General features: G+C 41.9%; 2 protein-coding genes across 3 annotated transcripts; both read left to right on the top strand.

Moving 5' to 3' along the window:
- Positions 1-4,965: 4,965 nt before the first annotated feature.
- LOC140304650 (putative RNA-binding protein Luc7-like 1) lies at positions 4,966-11,024 on the top strand. The gene is made up of 10 exons (XM_072383375.1): positions 4,966-5,521; positions 6,046-6,140; positions 7,602-7,700; positions 7,996-8,106; positions 8,309-8,452; positions 8,643-8,819; positions 8,913-9,073; positions 9,166-9,195; positions 9,945-10,100; positions 10,727-11,024. The coding sequence occupies exons 1-10, from the start codon at positions 5,461-5,463 to the stop codon at positions 10,962-10,964; spliced, it is 1,272 nt and encodes a 423-aa protein (XP_072239476.1). The 5' UTR covers positions 4,966-5,460; the 3' UTR covers positions 10,965-11,024.
- A 1,081-nt stretch (positions 11,025-12,105) lies between these two features.
- On the top strand, positions 12,106-15,822 carry pane1 (proliferation associated nuclear element). Of its 2 annotated transcripts, none has more exons than XM_072383860.1 (6): positions 12,106-12,255; positions 13,186-13,262; positions 14,237-14,335; positions 14,620-14,699; positions 14,899-14,990; positions 15,571-15,822. In XM_072383860.1, the coding sequence occupies exons 1-6, from the start codon at positions 12,199-12,201 to the stop codon at positions 15,718-15,720; spliced, it is 555 nt and encodes a 184-aa protein (XP_072239961.1). In that variant the 5' UTR covers positions 12,106-12,198; the 3' UTR covers positions 15,721-15,822. The 2 variants fall into 2 exon arrangements, with proteins under 2 accessions (XP_072239961.1, XP_072239962.1); XM_072383861.1 differs by lacking the exon at positions 12,106-12,255 and adding an exon at positions 12,387-12,458.
- Positions 15,823-16,497: the final 675 nt, after the last annotated feature.

The following is a 16,497-nucleotide window of genomic DNA, read 5'->3' as shown; positions in this document are numbered from 1 at the left end:
GCAGCAGGAGTAAAAGATTAAGAGGAAATTAAGGCCTTGACATATTTATTGAAGTATGTCCAGTGCTATGGTGCTGTGGACTGTGTGAGAAGACACATATTTTTCAATTATAACTTCTGCCACATTTAGCCGTTTATCAAAAGCAATATTGATAGCAGTTTTATTGGAAATTCGGCTGCAAAAAGATGGAACATCTCAGCATTTACAGATTAACAAAGCTCATATTGAATCTAAATGAGCATATACACGCAGGGGGGATTCAAACCCTGTCTGCTTCATCTGGATTTCTTAGTCAGGTTTTGAGAAGCTTCATTTTGTCCAACTCGTTTATATGAATTTAAAAAGTCCAGTTTTGACTAACCCAATAATTCTTTTTTTTCCCACATGCTATGTAAATATTCATTTTGATGGTAAAATTAGATGCTAAGCTGCAAGCTGTTAACACTTTTTTTTAATCTAATCTTTCATGTGACAATGGTTGATTTGGAACGGTCACAAACTGAGTTAACGTTGTATTTTCTCTACCTAATACCCTCCTCTTTGTCACCTGACCAGCTCTAAAGAACTGAAAAGTGTGAATGAAGAGCAATGATGATCGTAGTTGTGGATGGTCGTCATTAAGTTCACATTTATTCACTCCAAAGCAGTATGACCTCCGTCTGTTCCACAGCAGAGAAAAGCTAACGGATCCGCAAAGGTACACCAACACAAGGAAAGCCCACACCTCAGATTGTTTCACATATTTTTGAGACTACACTTAAGAAGCATATATTTGCTAAACCCCACAGCAAAATGGTTGGAGAGCCCTAAAAGAGACAACTTCTGTGACTTGAAAGAGACATAGAGGATGATAAGTAAATAATTTAGGCCAGGGCCGTACGCAGGGCCCAAAAATACTGAGGTCATGAGTCAGAACTTCTAGTCGGGCTCCCCTGGAAATTTTTCTTAATTTCGTTATTTAAATCTGGCTATTTTCATAGTCTTAAAGTGCAAAAACAACATCATAATGACTTTTAGGCTTATTTGTTTTGTTTGTTATTCAATTCAATTCAATTCAATTTATTTATATAGCGCCAGATTACAACAATTGTCATCTCAAGGCACTTAAGTAATATAGTCCAATTCAAGCCAATTGGAATTCAATTCATTGTAATCATAATCCAATTAATTCATATAGAGCTAATTCAAAAAATTAATATCCTAGCTAAGGAAACCAACAGATTGCACCGAAACTTGTCTTCAGTCCAATCTCCCGTCCTGAGCGTGCCTGTGGCAACTGTGGAAAGGAACGACTCCCTTTTAACAGGAAGAAACCTCTGGCAGAACCAGACTTAGGAAGGGTGGCCATCCGCCTCGGCCAGCTGGGGTTTGAGAAGACAGAAAAGAGGGAAAAGAGGGGGGAAAAACACCATAACGCCATTCAAAGGATATCTGTTGAAACAGGGAAACATACGTTAATAACCACAATAATGTCACATGTACATAAAATCAATTGTGAAATTAAACAGGGGGAAAAAGAGAGCAAAGTGAGGAAAGGTGTGACAGATGAGGTCCCCCAGCAGTCTAAGCCTATAGCAGCTTAACTATGGGATGTTTCAGGATTACCTGAGCCATCCCTAACTATAAGCTTTATCGAAAAGGAAAGTTTTAAGCCTAATCTTAAAAGTGGAAAGGGTGTCTGCTTCCCGGACATTTACTGGCAGCTTATTCCACAAGAGAGGGGCCTGATAACTGAAGGCTCTACCTCCCATTCTACTTTTAGAAACTCTGGGAACAACAAGTAAACCTGCAGTTTGGGAGTGAAGTGCTCTGTTAGGAAAATACCTTACAATTAAATCTTTAAGATATGATGGAGCTCGGTCATTAAGAGCTTTATATGTGAGAAGAAGAATCTTAAATTCTATTCTGAATTTAACAGGGAGCCAATGAAGAGAAGCTAAAACTGGAGAAACATGATCTCTCCTGTTAGTTCTCATCAGAACTCTAGCTGCAGCATTTTGGATCAGCTGGAGGCTTTTCAGAGAATATGTGGGACAGCCCAATAATAAGGAATTACAGTAGTCCAATCTTGAAGTAACAAATGCATGAACTAGTTTAGTATTTGACTTCAGAACCCTGAGGAACTCCATGACTTACTTCAACGTGTGAGGAAGATTCTTCATTTACAAGAACAAACTGGAATCTATCAGATAAATATGACTTAAACCAGCCTAATGCAGTTCCTTTAATCCCAATAACATGTTCAAGTCTCTGTAACAGAATGCTGTGATCGATCGTATCAAATGCAGCACTGAGATCCAACAGGACAGGCACAGAAACAAGTCCGCTATCAGAAGCTAACAGGAGATCATTGGTAACTTTCACCAGTGCCGTTTCTGTGCTATGATGCACTCTGAATCCTGACTGAAACTCTTCAAACAGATTATTTCTATGTAAATGATCACAAAGTTGAACTGCAACTATTTTTTCAAGAACTTTAGACAAAAAAGGGAGATTGGATATAGGTCGATAATTAGCCAACACTTCTGAATCAAGAGTAGGTTTTTTAAGTAAAGGTTTAATTACAGCAACCTTAAAAGTCTGAGGTACATATCCTATCAACAAAGACCGATTGATCAAATCCAATATGGAAGTGTCAATTAAGGGGAAAACCTCCTTGAACAGTCTGGTTGGGATTGGGTCTAACATACAAGTTGATGGTTTAGAAGAGACTATTGCTGTTGTTAGCTCAGAAAGATCAACTGGACAGAAGCTGTCTAAATACAATTCAGGTTCGAAAGATACTTCTAAAGCTGCTCTACTTGATGATACATCAGTTATAATAATGGGAGGGATTCCATTAATCTTCTCTCTGATAGAAACAATTTTATTGATGAAGAATCTCATGAAATCATCACTGCTGAGAGTTAAAGGAATACATGGCTCAACAGAGCTCGGACTCTTTGTCAGCCTGGCAACAGTGCTGAAAAGAAACCTGGGATTATTCTTATTTTCTTCTATCAATAATGAATAATAAGCAGTTCTAGCTTTACGAAGTGCTTTCTTATACGTTATTAAACTATCTTTCCAGACTAATTGAGACTCTTCTAAATTAGAGGAACGCCACTGTCTCTCCAGCTTTCTTGCAGTCTGCTTTAACGCACGCAGCTGTGAATTATACCAAGGAGCCAACCTCTTCTGACTGATTACCTTCCTTTTCAGAGGGGCAACATTGTCCAGTGTTGTACGCACGTGTTGTATCAGAGAACATCAACCTCGTTCTAAATGATTTGCAAATGAGTTACAATGTAAAACTGGAGAATGAATTTCATCAAGTCATGGATTAGGAATAAAAAGTTATAAACTTTCCTGGTACGGAGGGATAATATATACAAATGCTTCATATTTCCTTCAGTATTTAAAATAGATACCCAAGCCCTATTATACTATTATGTTGATGATAGTGCCTAATCTGTTCACTCTTGTAAAGGAAAGCCAGCTTTTGAACACATTTCTATTAAACTCTTACACGATAATTCAATTACCATGCATTACACATCTGACTTTTAAAACGTATACAGGTCTGGCATAGTCTCTTCCTTTCATAGTACCTGCTCTCCCTCTATCACTGCTCCTCTTCTTGCTGCTTGGCCCAAAGATGAGCTTGGTTTGGCTCAGCCTTTTCCTCCCTATCCTGCTTTCTCTTTAGTGAAGAATATAAACACAAGTCAAATACTAAACTTATAGAAATGAAAACAATACGCCATTTCAACATCATGTAGTCAGATGTGTCAGAAATCTTAAAAAACCTTGAGGTCAGTGCGGAGCTTTTGAAATTTGAGGTAAAAATGGGGCATTCTGAGGTTTTTTGAAGGACCATTATGGTGACTCATAAACAAAGGGCAAGTTACCAAAGCAAATGATTTATTATTATTATTTTGAAAATTAACCGGGTGTTTTATTTTTGTTTCTGCGCACAACTTCCTCTCCCGCACGATCTGCTCTGTGCCGTCTTTCTGCGTTGTGCTCCGGCATCTGGCAGAAATATATAACAGGTTCAGCATCCAACATTGAGAAATCAACACTGAATAAACGTTTCATTTTCAATCGAAGACGTCGCTGACATTTCAATCGCAAAATGAATGTTGACTCAACCGGTGGAAATTTATTGACGACCGGGACTGATGGAGTTAACCAAAATTAAACTTTGATTCATGTTTCCTTGCTATCTGAGTAGTACGCTGGGCTGTAATAAAATATCTCCACATTAAAATGATTTTTTTTCACAGTCATCTACCACTTAAACTGCTCTCCGTCAACATTTTAAGCTTGATGTGCTCCTCTTCCGGTGACTGGTGTGACTGCCTGGCGTCCGACTTGTGTGTGTTAGTTACCATAGACAGTGCATGTTGTTGATGACGCGCAGCACATATGCCCAAACTGAGCCACTGTTTTATTAAACAGTCGCGCTACTCTTGGCTTTTCAAATATAAAATCGCCACAATTTAAGCAAAAAAATGTTCTTTTAAATACCGAGGACACGACCTCGGTGTCCTCAATGGTAGTTACGGCCTTGACTTGGGTCCAATTAGCCCTGACTGGGTCACCAGAAGTAGGGTGTATGTTGTCCTTAGAGGAGATAATGTGTCAAGAGCCATGTATATTGGCTCCCAGAATAAATATTTTTTTAGTAGAATAATCATTCCAGATTTTTGTTTTTGTGGACAGATATTTTTGGTGAAACAGCGAAGTTGTGAAATTGATTCAAATTGGGCCGAAAGTTCTCGACAAAACAAAAAACACATCAACTAAAACAAAAACCAGTAAAAGTTAACCTGTTCCTATAATAAAATGTATTATAATGAGCAAAAACATTTACACCGTCACATTTCAATAGTGAGGGTTTTACTTAGGTCAAACCAGCGCGCGGGGCTCACGGCTCCACAACCCCAGGTCAGAGGCAGTAGTGAGCGCGCTTCGCGGCGACGCGCACGAAGAGGAACTGGGAAGGCGGAAGAGAGGACGTTGAACAAACTTGAACACTTCTGGCTGACTGGCTAGAAATACACGTCTATACTATGTTAACAGCAGACGTTGTTTCTTACTTTCCTACATATTTATTTAGCTAATCAAACGCCCTGACTACATTCAGTCACCGCTGTTTCAACTCGTTATACGATTCGACCCGACCAGTGGACTAGAGCAGTTTTCAAATAGACGTTGCACTTGCTCAGCCGACCCGAGGCAATTTACCATTACAAAGTCACATTTAGCTTCTGTAAAAGTGCTGTGACATCCAGTAAATTGAACAAACACCCAATACAACCAGCTCGTTCGCTCTCGGGGACTCGGACTTTTTCTCCTTTGTGGGGAAAGTTGTTCGTGCTGTTGTTGGAGGAGCCAAAGAGGCCTGTAGTTGAGGAGGCTGCATGTGTGAAGATCGCAGCTGGCGAGGACTGACTCACACAACGCCAGACAAACATGTCGGCCCAGGCACAGATGCGAGCGATGCTGGACCAGTTAATGGGAACGGGGAGAGACGGTGAGCGAGGCCCGTAGTATTCCTGACGGGTGACTAATAACATCATTACAGGAGTTTAGGAGTGTTGCTAGCATTAGCCAACATGCTAATCTTTCTGGCAGTCAGTGACTGAGGTGTGCTTCACAAATCGGGCTAGCTAACATGAGGACAGCTAGCCGCTTAGCTACCTGTTGTGTTTGAGTTTGAAAACCTAGTTGTGACGTTACCCATATCTGAACAACCTATAGTTATAATGAGCCATCTTCAGTGTACACTTTTCTTCATTTCAACGTTCGTTACAAGCAGGTTGTTTGGATCTCTGCTCTGCTCTGTTCAAGCAGCTAACTTAAGGCTTCCCTGTTTAGATATATGCGGGCAGTTAACGGTACACAGAAATAACTGGCTGTGTGCCTCCGCCCCGACCAGAGTTAGCATGTGTGTTATCAAGATTTTCTTCTTTTCTATCGCAAGACATTTTCATTGACTGGTTGGCTCTCAAAACAAGGCTGTAACTCATGTTTGCGGGTTTGCTCCTTCCGTTTAAGGAGACACCATGCGGCAGAGGATCAAATTCACAGATGAGCGAGTCTGCAAAAGCCACCTTTTGGATTCGTGTCCTCATGACATCCTGTCAGGCACTGTGAGTACCAGTTACACACAATCACACAGAGAGCGTTGGTATATTCACACAGTCATACATTCATTCATACATACATACACATATATATACCCACGCTTGGAAAGAAGAAGGTATTAAACCTCTGAAGTATTTTGTTGATCGAGAAAAGCAGTTTGGAGGATGGTGAATAGTTGGTGCAGAAAAAAAGGTTTGGTTTCTCTTCCTGAAGCGGAAACATGCCAAAGAACGTGACGAAAAGTTCTTTGTGTGTGGCAGCTGTAGCTCTGTAATTTGTATATTTATGCAAATTTGAAGTTTTCTTTATGCTTGTATTTTTTCCTTTATTTGTCATAAGTTCATAATAGAGTAGCAATGATATGTTGACATCAGTGTGTTGTCTCCTTATGAAACATTTTAAAATGTATTCAGTTGGTGCCGATACTGTAAAATAACAGTCAGTCACAGGCTTGGCTCTCCCGTGCTGCAACTCGAAGGTTATGGTTGTCACATATCAGTTTCCTGAAGTGATGACGGTGACGATGCTTCAAACCTAGAGCATTTTAACTTGAGGTAATTATTGTGGAGGTGTGGAAATGTCTCGAGCGAACTTCATCAAGAATGTGAATCGGACACACAATGAAAAACGGTGTTTCTCTGGACTCTGGAACAGTAAAGTTGCATGCGCTTTTATGCTACATTCCCCTGCTGTAAAACATCAAAAAGGAGAAATCAGCATCAGAATAATGGTTTAATTTTTTTTTAAAAAGCCCAAAACACATGGGTCCAATCACAAGTGCTTAAATAGGGGCAACTGGACGACTTCTTGAATCTTGAAGAAGCTTTTCGAATGAGAAGTAAAACGTCTTAAAGATCCGGGAAGAAGTCTTGATTGCCATGGCCTGGATGACTGAGCATCTTCATCAGCACCATTACTGAGGTGTTTTAGATGATAAAGCGAAGGACGACAGAGCTGCGCAGTGAGTGTTTGGGGGGGGGGGCATTTGAAAGAACTATAAGATGGGCACGATGTGTGAAATGGTACTTGTCAAAGGTAATGTTGTGAAAATATAACTAATATCAGGAACCACGCTAGCTGTTTTGTTTTGTCCTGACCAAACGTCTGCGGCCTCACTGAAGACATTCAGCTCTATTAATCAATCAATCAAGAAATAACGAGGTTCGGTCAGCTTTGTGATCGGAATCTGAGAGTCTTTGAGACTACATTGAAAACCCATCCTAATCCTAGAGGAGAATTCTATTGTTGCAGTGTTAATTAAAAATCTAGGATATACAGAAAGAAAGGGTAAAAAGTAAATGAGCGTGTTTAGAACAAATAAAAAGATCGATGCTGTATTGCATCCTCGATGGGAGTCCTTCCGATCGCAGCTCTGAATGGTTTAAGGTTGCAGGATTAAAGTTGACCGGGCAGGTGGAGGTGCAGCAGGTGGACATTACACATTGACATCAGTCTCTTTCCCACAGAGGATGGACCTGGGAGAGTGTGTCAAAGTCCATGACCTGGCCCTGAGAGCAGATTACGAGATTGCCTCCAAAGAGCAAGAATACTTCTTTGAACTTGATGTAAGTTTTGTACACATACTATTTTCCTCATTTGAATTTCAGTTTAAAGCTCTACTTTTTTTTTTTTTTTTTTTCCTAGCCAAGAAAGTTATTTTTCCAGCATCTATTCGTGAGCCCTAAAGTTGACATATGGCACAGTTTTCGACACAGTCTACAGCTATCGACATGTGTTGTTGGTTCACATGTTGTGTAACGGGCCCAGACGTAGCGGTTTGTGCATGCAGGCAGTAAAGGAAACGTTCGGAAGTGTTGTGTAAAGTGATGTTACCGAGCTGTCTGATGTGCTTTCTCGAAGGCTGCGGAACACCTTCAGTCTTTCATCGCTGACTGTGACCGCAGGACTGAGCTGGCCAAGAAGAGACTTGCTGAGACTCAGGATGAGATCAGTGCTGAAGTAGCTGCAAAGGTGACGAACACCATGTTGACACGGTTTGGTGATATTACTATCAACGCTGTGCTCTTCCTTCCACGGAGTAATTCATCTTTTGGGGAAAGGGACTATTTTACGTCAGCTGATTATCAGGATTCTGTGCAGTGCTGTTTTTTTCTTCACAGCTTAGAATTCATCTTTCTTTTTTCATTTTTTTTTTTTCATCTGCCACGATAAGGCCGAGCGAGTCCATGAGCTGAACGAGGAGATCGGCAAGCTGCTGGCCAAAGCAGAGCAACTTGGGAGCGAGGGGAACGTGGACGAAGCTCAGCAGATTCTGGAGAAGGTGGAGAAGACCCGAGCCTTAAAGAAGGAGGCAGAGGTGGGACTGATGTTGTTGTGATAGGTTTATTAAATGTTTTTACTCGCATCATCAGCAAGCAGGTTAACCCTAAGGCTTTGAGTAGGATACGTTGTAAACCTTAGCTTAACTCATCAGCTTTGATAATGGAGTTAACAAAGAATGCACGAAGAGGAACTCCACCTGAAGACCAAAGTCTTTGTTCCTGCAGGACGTTTACAGGAACTCTATGCCGGCCTCCAGCTTTCAACAACAAAAACTACGGGTGTGTGAGGTGTGCTCAGCCTACTTGGGTCTCCACGACAACGATCGCCGTCTGGCCGACCACTTTGGGGGCAAACTTCACCTCGGTTTCATTGAAATCCGTGAGAAGCTTGAAAAGCTACGGGTGAGGATGCCACGGAAGTCGGACAAACCGCTGGAGTTGCGCTGAAACCGTAAGACCTGTGACGATGCGTTTGCTTCTCGTTTTGAAATCCAGAAAGCTGTTGTGGAGAAACAAGAGAGAATGCGCACGAGAAGACGAGAGGAGCGCGAAAAAGAGGATGAAAGAGAGCGGCAGTGGGAGGTGGAGCGGGAACGTGAAAGGGAGCGGGAGCGACAGAGAGCGTGGGAGAGAGACCGAGAAAGGGAGCGAAGGAGGTAGGAAACGGGCAGCTTCAGCAGCAGCTGTGTACAGTGAGAAGCTTCTGGTCATCTGGAAACCTTTTTTTCTTTGTGTGTGACGTTCTCAGGTCAAGATCTAGAAGCGGAGAGCGATACAGGTATGCTCACCGTACCCAGAGTTGTTTGAAACGTTGTCTTTGACTGATGTATCAGAGGTATTTATGACCCCAATGACCAAAAAGTTGTAACGCCGTGTAAAAATCTGGATGAATCCGGAGACATCTGAGAACAAGAACATATCTGAAAATCAGTATTAGACGCCCATGATCTTCTGCTGTCCAGCTGACGGTTTCCTCGGCTCTCAGACATTTATGGTCTGCTGTTAAAAGAAGAGGGGATGCTGCAGTGGTAAACACGGCATCAAAGTCAACGGGAGCGAAAGTTTTTCACGAAATTGTAAAACGCGCCACTTTCAACATCAGACATGTTTTCTGTGTTGTGACTGGAATTGTTTATTTTTTTTGTCACATCTGCAGATGACTGCATTCTGATTTCATTCACATTTTACACGGCGTCCCGGTTCTTTTGTGACTGGGGTTGACATTTCGCACAAAGACGGATGATTCAGTGGTTCTACATAAACAGCATTTGATCTGTTACCAAGACAGACTGGTGTTGTCAGGCTATAATTGCATCCACTATAATTTTGGGGGAAAAGAGCAGAGAAGAGAGACGGCGTGACACATAAAAAATGCCACACATGTAGCGGTTGTAGCTGGCGTTGGCCGTCGTTTATAAACCAGAACGAACTATTTGAGATTCGTCTGCAGCACGGAGCGGTCAGACAGGCCTCTTTCTATTACCTGCTAAATAAAATCTGTTTTTCTCTGTGCAAATGCTTATCCAGGGATGGAGGCAGTTCGTCGTCTCATCACTCGAGGCGCCACCGCTCCTCTCGTCCCAGAGAAGATGGGGCTGATCGGGACAGGGAGCGAGAGAGGAAACATCGGCACAAGGAGAGACATCGCTCACGCTCTCACTCCCACAGGCACAAAAAGAAGAGGTGTGGATCTATTTCAGCAGCAGGAACATTTCTCATCCCAGATGTCTGTGGGACTGTGTTTGTTGGAACTTTTCAGGGCTGGTCCTCTCATAACCGTTTTTGATCAGGCGCTGGGGCTAGAGCCCCGTCGGAGGCAGTTCAACTTTAGAACCTTATAAGAAGAAGTTTGATTTTCCACAGCCAGAGAGTCACCAACTTATATTGTGTAACTTTTAAAGTCTCTTCCAACGTGTCATTTGAACCTCCGACTGGTGCATTGTGAACAAGAGTGGACAGTTTATTTCCACATGCTTGTTTAAATTTCCCGGAGAATATATTACTATCACCAGCCTGACTTTCCAAAAGCGGTTGTAAGCAGTTGGCTTTTGTTGACACTCTTTGCAGCATTGGCTCGTGCTTCCAAATGCCATGAACGCCATTACCAGTATAAATCGACTGGGGTCTGAAAGCGCAGGCGTAAATGCAAACCTGAAAAAAAAAAATCCCCAGAAGACTGCTCAGTCTGAAAGCACTTATTTAGAGTAGCAAAGTAACGTTTTTCTTTCCATCCACACAACCAACTGAATGCAAGGACACAAACTCTGTGAGCAGGATGTTTAATCTGTGGCTGATTGCTTTCCCCTCAGGTCCTCCGGAGACGGAGCATCTCATACCCGTGACAGAGAACGCTCTCTGTCCCAGGAGAGGTGGCGAGAGGTTCCAGCAGAGGGGTTGCGCGACGACAGAGCGAATCATGGAGACTGGGAGGACAAGGAGAGGTCCACCTCTCCGGACACGGCCAGGGGCAGGGAACGGGAGAGGTCCCTGTCGTACGAGCGGGATCGACGCTCCAGCTCCGAGGAGCGAGAGTCCGGAGAGATATGAACAGTCCTGTTTTTTTGATTTGAAGATATTGAGTAAAAAAAGAAAAAGAAAAAAAAAAAAGGAGCATGAGATGATGAGTTTGCTGGTGCCAGTGTATTTGTCTGTCAGCGCTGTATGCATGTTCAAGGTGGGACATGTACATGTCGATGGTGGAGATGAGGGACGAACTTCAGTGGTGGCGACTTTTAGAAGATTGAGGCGAGACTGACATGGAATCGGTACAGTCATCATTTTTATGTCAACTTGTTGACCTTATGTACAGTTATTTACACCATGACAAGGGAAGAGAGAGTGAACAGATGGCAACCCTTCTTGAAGTCTTTTTTTTAATTATTTTTCTCAGTGCCGTTTTCTTTTTTTCTTTTTTTTTTAATAATTAGTTGGACCTGTACCTTAATTCAGTTTTCCCTGTTCCATTAGCAACTGAAGTTTCAGTGGGTGTGACACGGCCCTCGCAGTTCTGCTGGAAATGAACCGTGGCTGATTGAAGGCACTTCTAATGTTTGTGTTTTATTTGCTGCCTTTGAGCATAAACATCTCATTTAGGGGGAAATCTGACACACATCCTGCAAGATGCGGTGATGAAGCGTGTACCTTCAGAAATTAGCTCGCTTGCCCTCCTGAAAGATGTAATCTAAACATTTCCACTCAGATCTGGAGAGATTATTGTAAATCATTATAAATGACATGTATATTTACGCACTGATACTTGCTGTGATACAGCGTAGACTTATTTGGGGAGGGGGGTGGGGTTCTACTTTGTGATGCAGCCACTAAGTGAATAAAAATATTCTGTTAAAATACATGTGATATAGATTTTTTTTTTTACAGTTTGAATGAAGCATTGTGACCTCACATCAACATCTCGAACTTCATCTTTCCACTGCTATAGAATTACCACTTTTCATTTGATTTATTAATTTACAGGGGCTATATCGCTTCAAAAATAAGATTGTGTAAGGCGATTGTGTAAGTCTCTCTGTCCTTGGATTAATAAATCACTTGATGAAGAAACCAAACAAAAAAAGCATGCATAACAGCAATTCAAGGATGAGTTGTAGTGCACCCGATAGCCATAAGGGGGCAGAAAACTACTACCGCTGAAATGTTCACGTAATTACGTCACACGCACGCTGCACGCTCCAAAAAAGAAGCGCGATTTGAAGAAATGAGTCTTCATACCGGGTTTGTTTTGTAAAGTTTACAAAGCTGAGGCTGTATTTACATGTAAAATATGTCACTGCTGAAGCCATATAGTAAGCTCCCTGGTCTGAACACGGCAAATATCTTGGTGAGTTTGCTTCTCTTTTCTTTCTTTTTAAACCCTGTTAGCTGCGTGGACGGTGTTAGGACAGTGTTGTGGCTGCACAGACTGTCCACGCAGTGTGACAACAGCACGAGCTAACAGCTGAGTACAAGTAAGACAGCTTGTGAGATAGGCCTATGAAGAAGGTGTTTTCCGCCAAGTGGGGAAGAGGCTTTGAAATGGTTAATGTAAGAAACAGCCATAGCTGTCCAGGACGAAAAGCTACTGTACCTTCTGTTTGACAAAATGACTGAGCATTATTTTTGTTTTTAATGCTTATTATGAAGTCTCTTCCACTTGATATAGTAGTCTAACGTCGGTATGGTTATACAAGTTATACCAAAACAGATTTCTGCTTCTTAAAATGATAGCGTTTATCTTATTGTCTTGTTAAAAAATTGCTTTTAGAGTAAAATACTGGACAGGTCAGCACGTCCATTGACGTGTTAAACACGTCCGGAGGAGGTTCACATAGAAATGTCTTTGTTTTCACAGTCAGATGATGAAAAGGCTGCGGAGGGCAACAGCCTTTATGGTCGAGGAATAGTAGCCATATGTGTGTGTGTTTAGCTCATATACAGCATGTGAAAAACAGTAAAAGATGGCACAGAGACAAATGCCAACCTTCATACATCACGTTAATCGATTTAATCTGAGGTGGATTACAGTGCTTCAGTGTAAGACGTTTTAAACCATTACATTTCACAGTAACAGCTGTCAGAAACAACACTGGTAGACTATAATGGAGTAGAAATCAGTGTCCTACAAGGGAAACTCTTAAGTGGAGTTCCAGCACCACTGTAGCTTTAAGATCTTTTGCTCTTCCTTTTTCTTTTTAATGGCGTGGTGTGTTATCGTGCTCCAATATGGCGCGAGCATCTGTTTTTGTGCTGACCTGAAGTGATTTTCCTGCAGCTGGTGGAGGCTGAGGAGCAGTTTCAGCAGAGTTTGGCGGATGCTCTTGTGGAGGAGACTGGCGTCACTGTGAACGTGTGAGTAGCGCTCACTACATCCTGTAACCTAAGGTCATCCTTGGTTTAGGAAAATATTGTCCAATTTGGGGCCACACCTGCTTTAATCTGATCAGCTGTGATAGTTTATAGTTGAATTCAAAGTTATTTTTAATGATTAGGTTTATGGTAGTTTGTAAACATATGGTCTTTTTATATTCTGTCTGTTTTATTCTTTATCTTATATCATTTATATTTGCAGGAGAGTTAATGTACTGTGCAAAATATTAAGCTACTCCTCATCAACATTTCCTGGAAAGCGGGTAATGGATGCAGCGATTTATTGAAACGTGTGCAACAAACATAAGTAGAATCACAGTATATAAGGCACAAACAGAGCTCGTACAGGTCTAATGAGGTTGAGGGTCAATATTTGGAAAAAACCTTTGAAAGACCTTCAGAAACACTGGAGAACTATTGCTTAAGACCCCTTTAAGATATCTGTGTATTTTTAAAAAAAGCTGGACTGCTTGGAAGAAAAATAGAAAGGAATGAGGGGTGGCTCCAGACTTTTGCACAGTAGCATTGTTCTTTTTTGAATAGATGGGTCAGTTGTAATGCTCCATTCATCAAGTATTTCCATTGCAGTTGTTGCTTTAGCTTAAACGTATAATCAAACCTTAAACGTATAATCACAGCTTCAGCGTCCAATTTAGTGCTAAATAATGTCGTTTAATCACGGTTTCACGGGGCTTTACTGTCCTTGCAAAGTATTTCTTACTATAACACAAAACCACTTGGAGTTGTATAATTATTATATATTTCAACCTAGTGTTGAAACAGCGTGGTGTGTTCAGTCAGAGGCTTCTTCGGCTCTGCAACGATGCAGAACATTTCTCTTTGGCATTGATAGAATATTTTTTCGTTTAATTTCAAGCGTGGAGCTTTTATGCATCTCTACCACCTCTGATCGTTGTTGAATCTGACAGCATGCGTCTTCATTTTTTATCAAACAGGAGACTGGCTAAGAGTCTCCCTCTACCCATGGAGAACGATGAGAGTCGCCCGAGAATCGACCTGGTGGTGTTCATCATCAATCTGACCTCGGAGCTCAGGTAACTCTCAGATGAATTCTTTCATTTTCAATTACTGGAACACACAAGGTAGATGTAATCATTTTGCATTTTTGATCTGCCTGAATGAAACCCTGAAAAGTCCAAAGCATCACCTGAACCTGCCTCAAAAGCAGATCCATGTAAAATCGAAAAGAGTTGCAAGAGTCGCAATATATAGACCGGGAACCTCAGTGTCTCTGGCATGCTGTGGTCAACTTAATGCATGTTTCCAGTGTACATCGGATCAATTCTGTTCTACGTGTTCTTGTTTTGTTTTGTCACAGTTTCCAGTCAGCAGATGCGTCCGTGAAATACTTGGACCCCGGTTATTTCCTCGGAAAAGTCTGCTTCATGGTCACTAATGGTAAGGCAGCCAGTTCGGCGATTTGTTTTCAGCTCTCACTCCCTCAATCGCATAAACAAGGACAAGAAAGATAAGACGAGATAAAACTGAGTTGAAATTTTTCACAGCACATCCCTCACCCTCTGTGCTGCGAGAAACGCCCAACTTCAACCTTCTCTGTGGCTCGCTGACCTTTTTCTTATGCGTCTGTCTTTTATAGCTCGCAATGCCTCGGTCCCCACAGAGCGCCTGGATGCCGTCAGAAAGCTGGCTGCATCCCTGCACTGCCCCCTGTTGTTTGCAGAGGATCAGGTTTGTGTCGCAGACATTTAGAACTGATCACACCTAAAAATCTCTCTTAACAGACCTATTAATGTCATTTTGGCTTCCTGAAAGAAGGCCTTCCACGTCACACATGTCGATATTATTTTCATATCCCCTCCTCATAGAGTCCTGTTGACTATATGATATTTTTGAGTCTGTTTGCAAGCTTTTTGCTCACACTCGAGTGTGCACAGCCCTTTTTTTTTTAAATCGCCTCCATCAAGACTGTAATGAACACTGTCATTAGCTCACTGACTCAAAAATATGGAGCTCGAATGAATAACTTTAGTTTGTGCATCAGCGTACAGACAAACAGATATTCGATCCTTTTGAGAGGTAAGAACAAACATTTGATGCAGTAATAATGATTTAAACCTAAAAAGTCCTTATTTGTTGGGCTTATTTCACTCTGTATTGTTAAGCAGGCGTTCAGTTACAGCTTGCGTCGTTTTTTTTTGTTTTTTTTTTAAACGTTGGCACTGTTGTTGACAATAAAACCCTAAATGTCACTTCGGTGTGTTGTTGTGTTTCTTTAAAAGCTGTCCTGTGTGTTGCCCCCCCCCTCCAGACAGCAGAAGGTGTGACCAGTGCTGCAGAGAGGCTGCTGACTATCCTGAAGGTGGCAGCCGGCCTTGTTCCCATCACCACTGCTCTGTACCTGTCAAACCTGACTAAATGCACGCTGCCTCCAGACCTCGACCAGCCAAGCTTTGATTAGGTCTGGTGTTTATATTTATTTGTGCTAGTAATGTTATCGATTACACCTGTGCTTGTCTTACATATTACCATGTTACCAGTACCATAATAAAACTGAATATGATTTTGTGTGTGTCTATAAAAAAAAAAGTTAACTCTTCTGTGCTGTTGAGTAGCTCAGTTACTTTAGAGGTGATGGGACCAAGAGGCAGAAGTATGTCACCCAGTGTGACCGGAGTCACTATGGCAAGTGTCTGCATGCGCACACCAGTACGCACACACACACTATTAATAGTCAGGTTATCATCATCATGGTAGTTGGCCATCATACAGGTTAATCAAACATTGTTATGGCTTTAAGTGAGGACAACGAGGAGTCAGTGGACGCGAGGGACTTCCACGACTGATATATTTGATTTTATTGGCACTTCTAGGGTGTTTGCACACATGCGTCGCAGCCTTCACATTTTCCCAGAGGAGCTGTTTGTGAAAGCATAAATGTCCGGATGAGTCAGCTCGGACTTTATCCCGGCAGTCCAGTGGGACGAACAGAAGGTCATGTCACACATCTGTTGATATCGGCACTGTAATTACAGACCAAGTCAGTACTCCTGTCTACCATCCAAAGCACCAAACTGCAGATGTCCACATTGAAATTTTGAAAACATGTCACGCCTCCTGTGCACTCCACCCACTGTGGACTGTTTCCAGTAATGAGAACGTGTCCCACATTTTCTTGGCTCTTTAGTATATGTGTGAAAGGGCAACTCGGGACAAAGACAAGTCCTGAACCTTGGAT

Source organism: Leuresthes tenuis, unplaced genomic scaffold (assembly GCF_036924035.1).
Source record: "Leuresthes tenuis unplaced genomic scaffold, fLeuTen1.0.hap1 SCAF_4, whole genome shotgun sequence".
Lineage (NCBI taxonomy): Eukaryota > Metazoa > Chordata > Actinopteri > Atheriniformes > Atherinopsidae > Leuresthes > Leuresthes tenuis.
The sequence above is the reverse complement of the archived record's forward strand: the minus strand, read 5'-3'. Positions and strand labels throughout refer to the sequence as shown.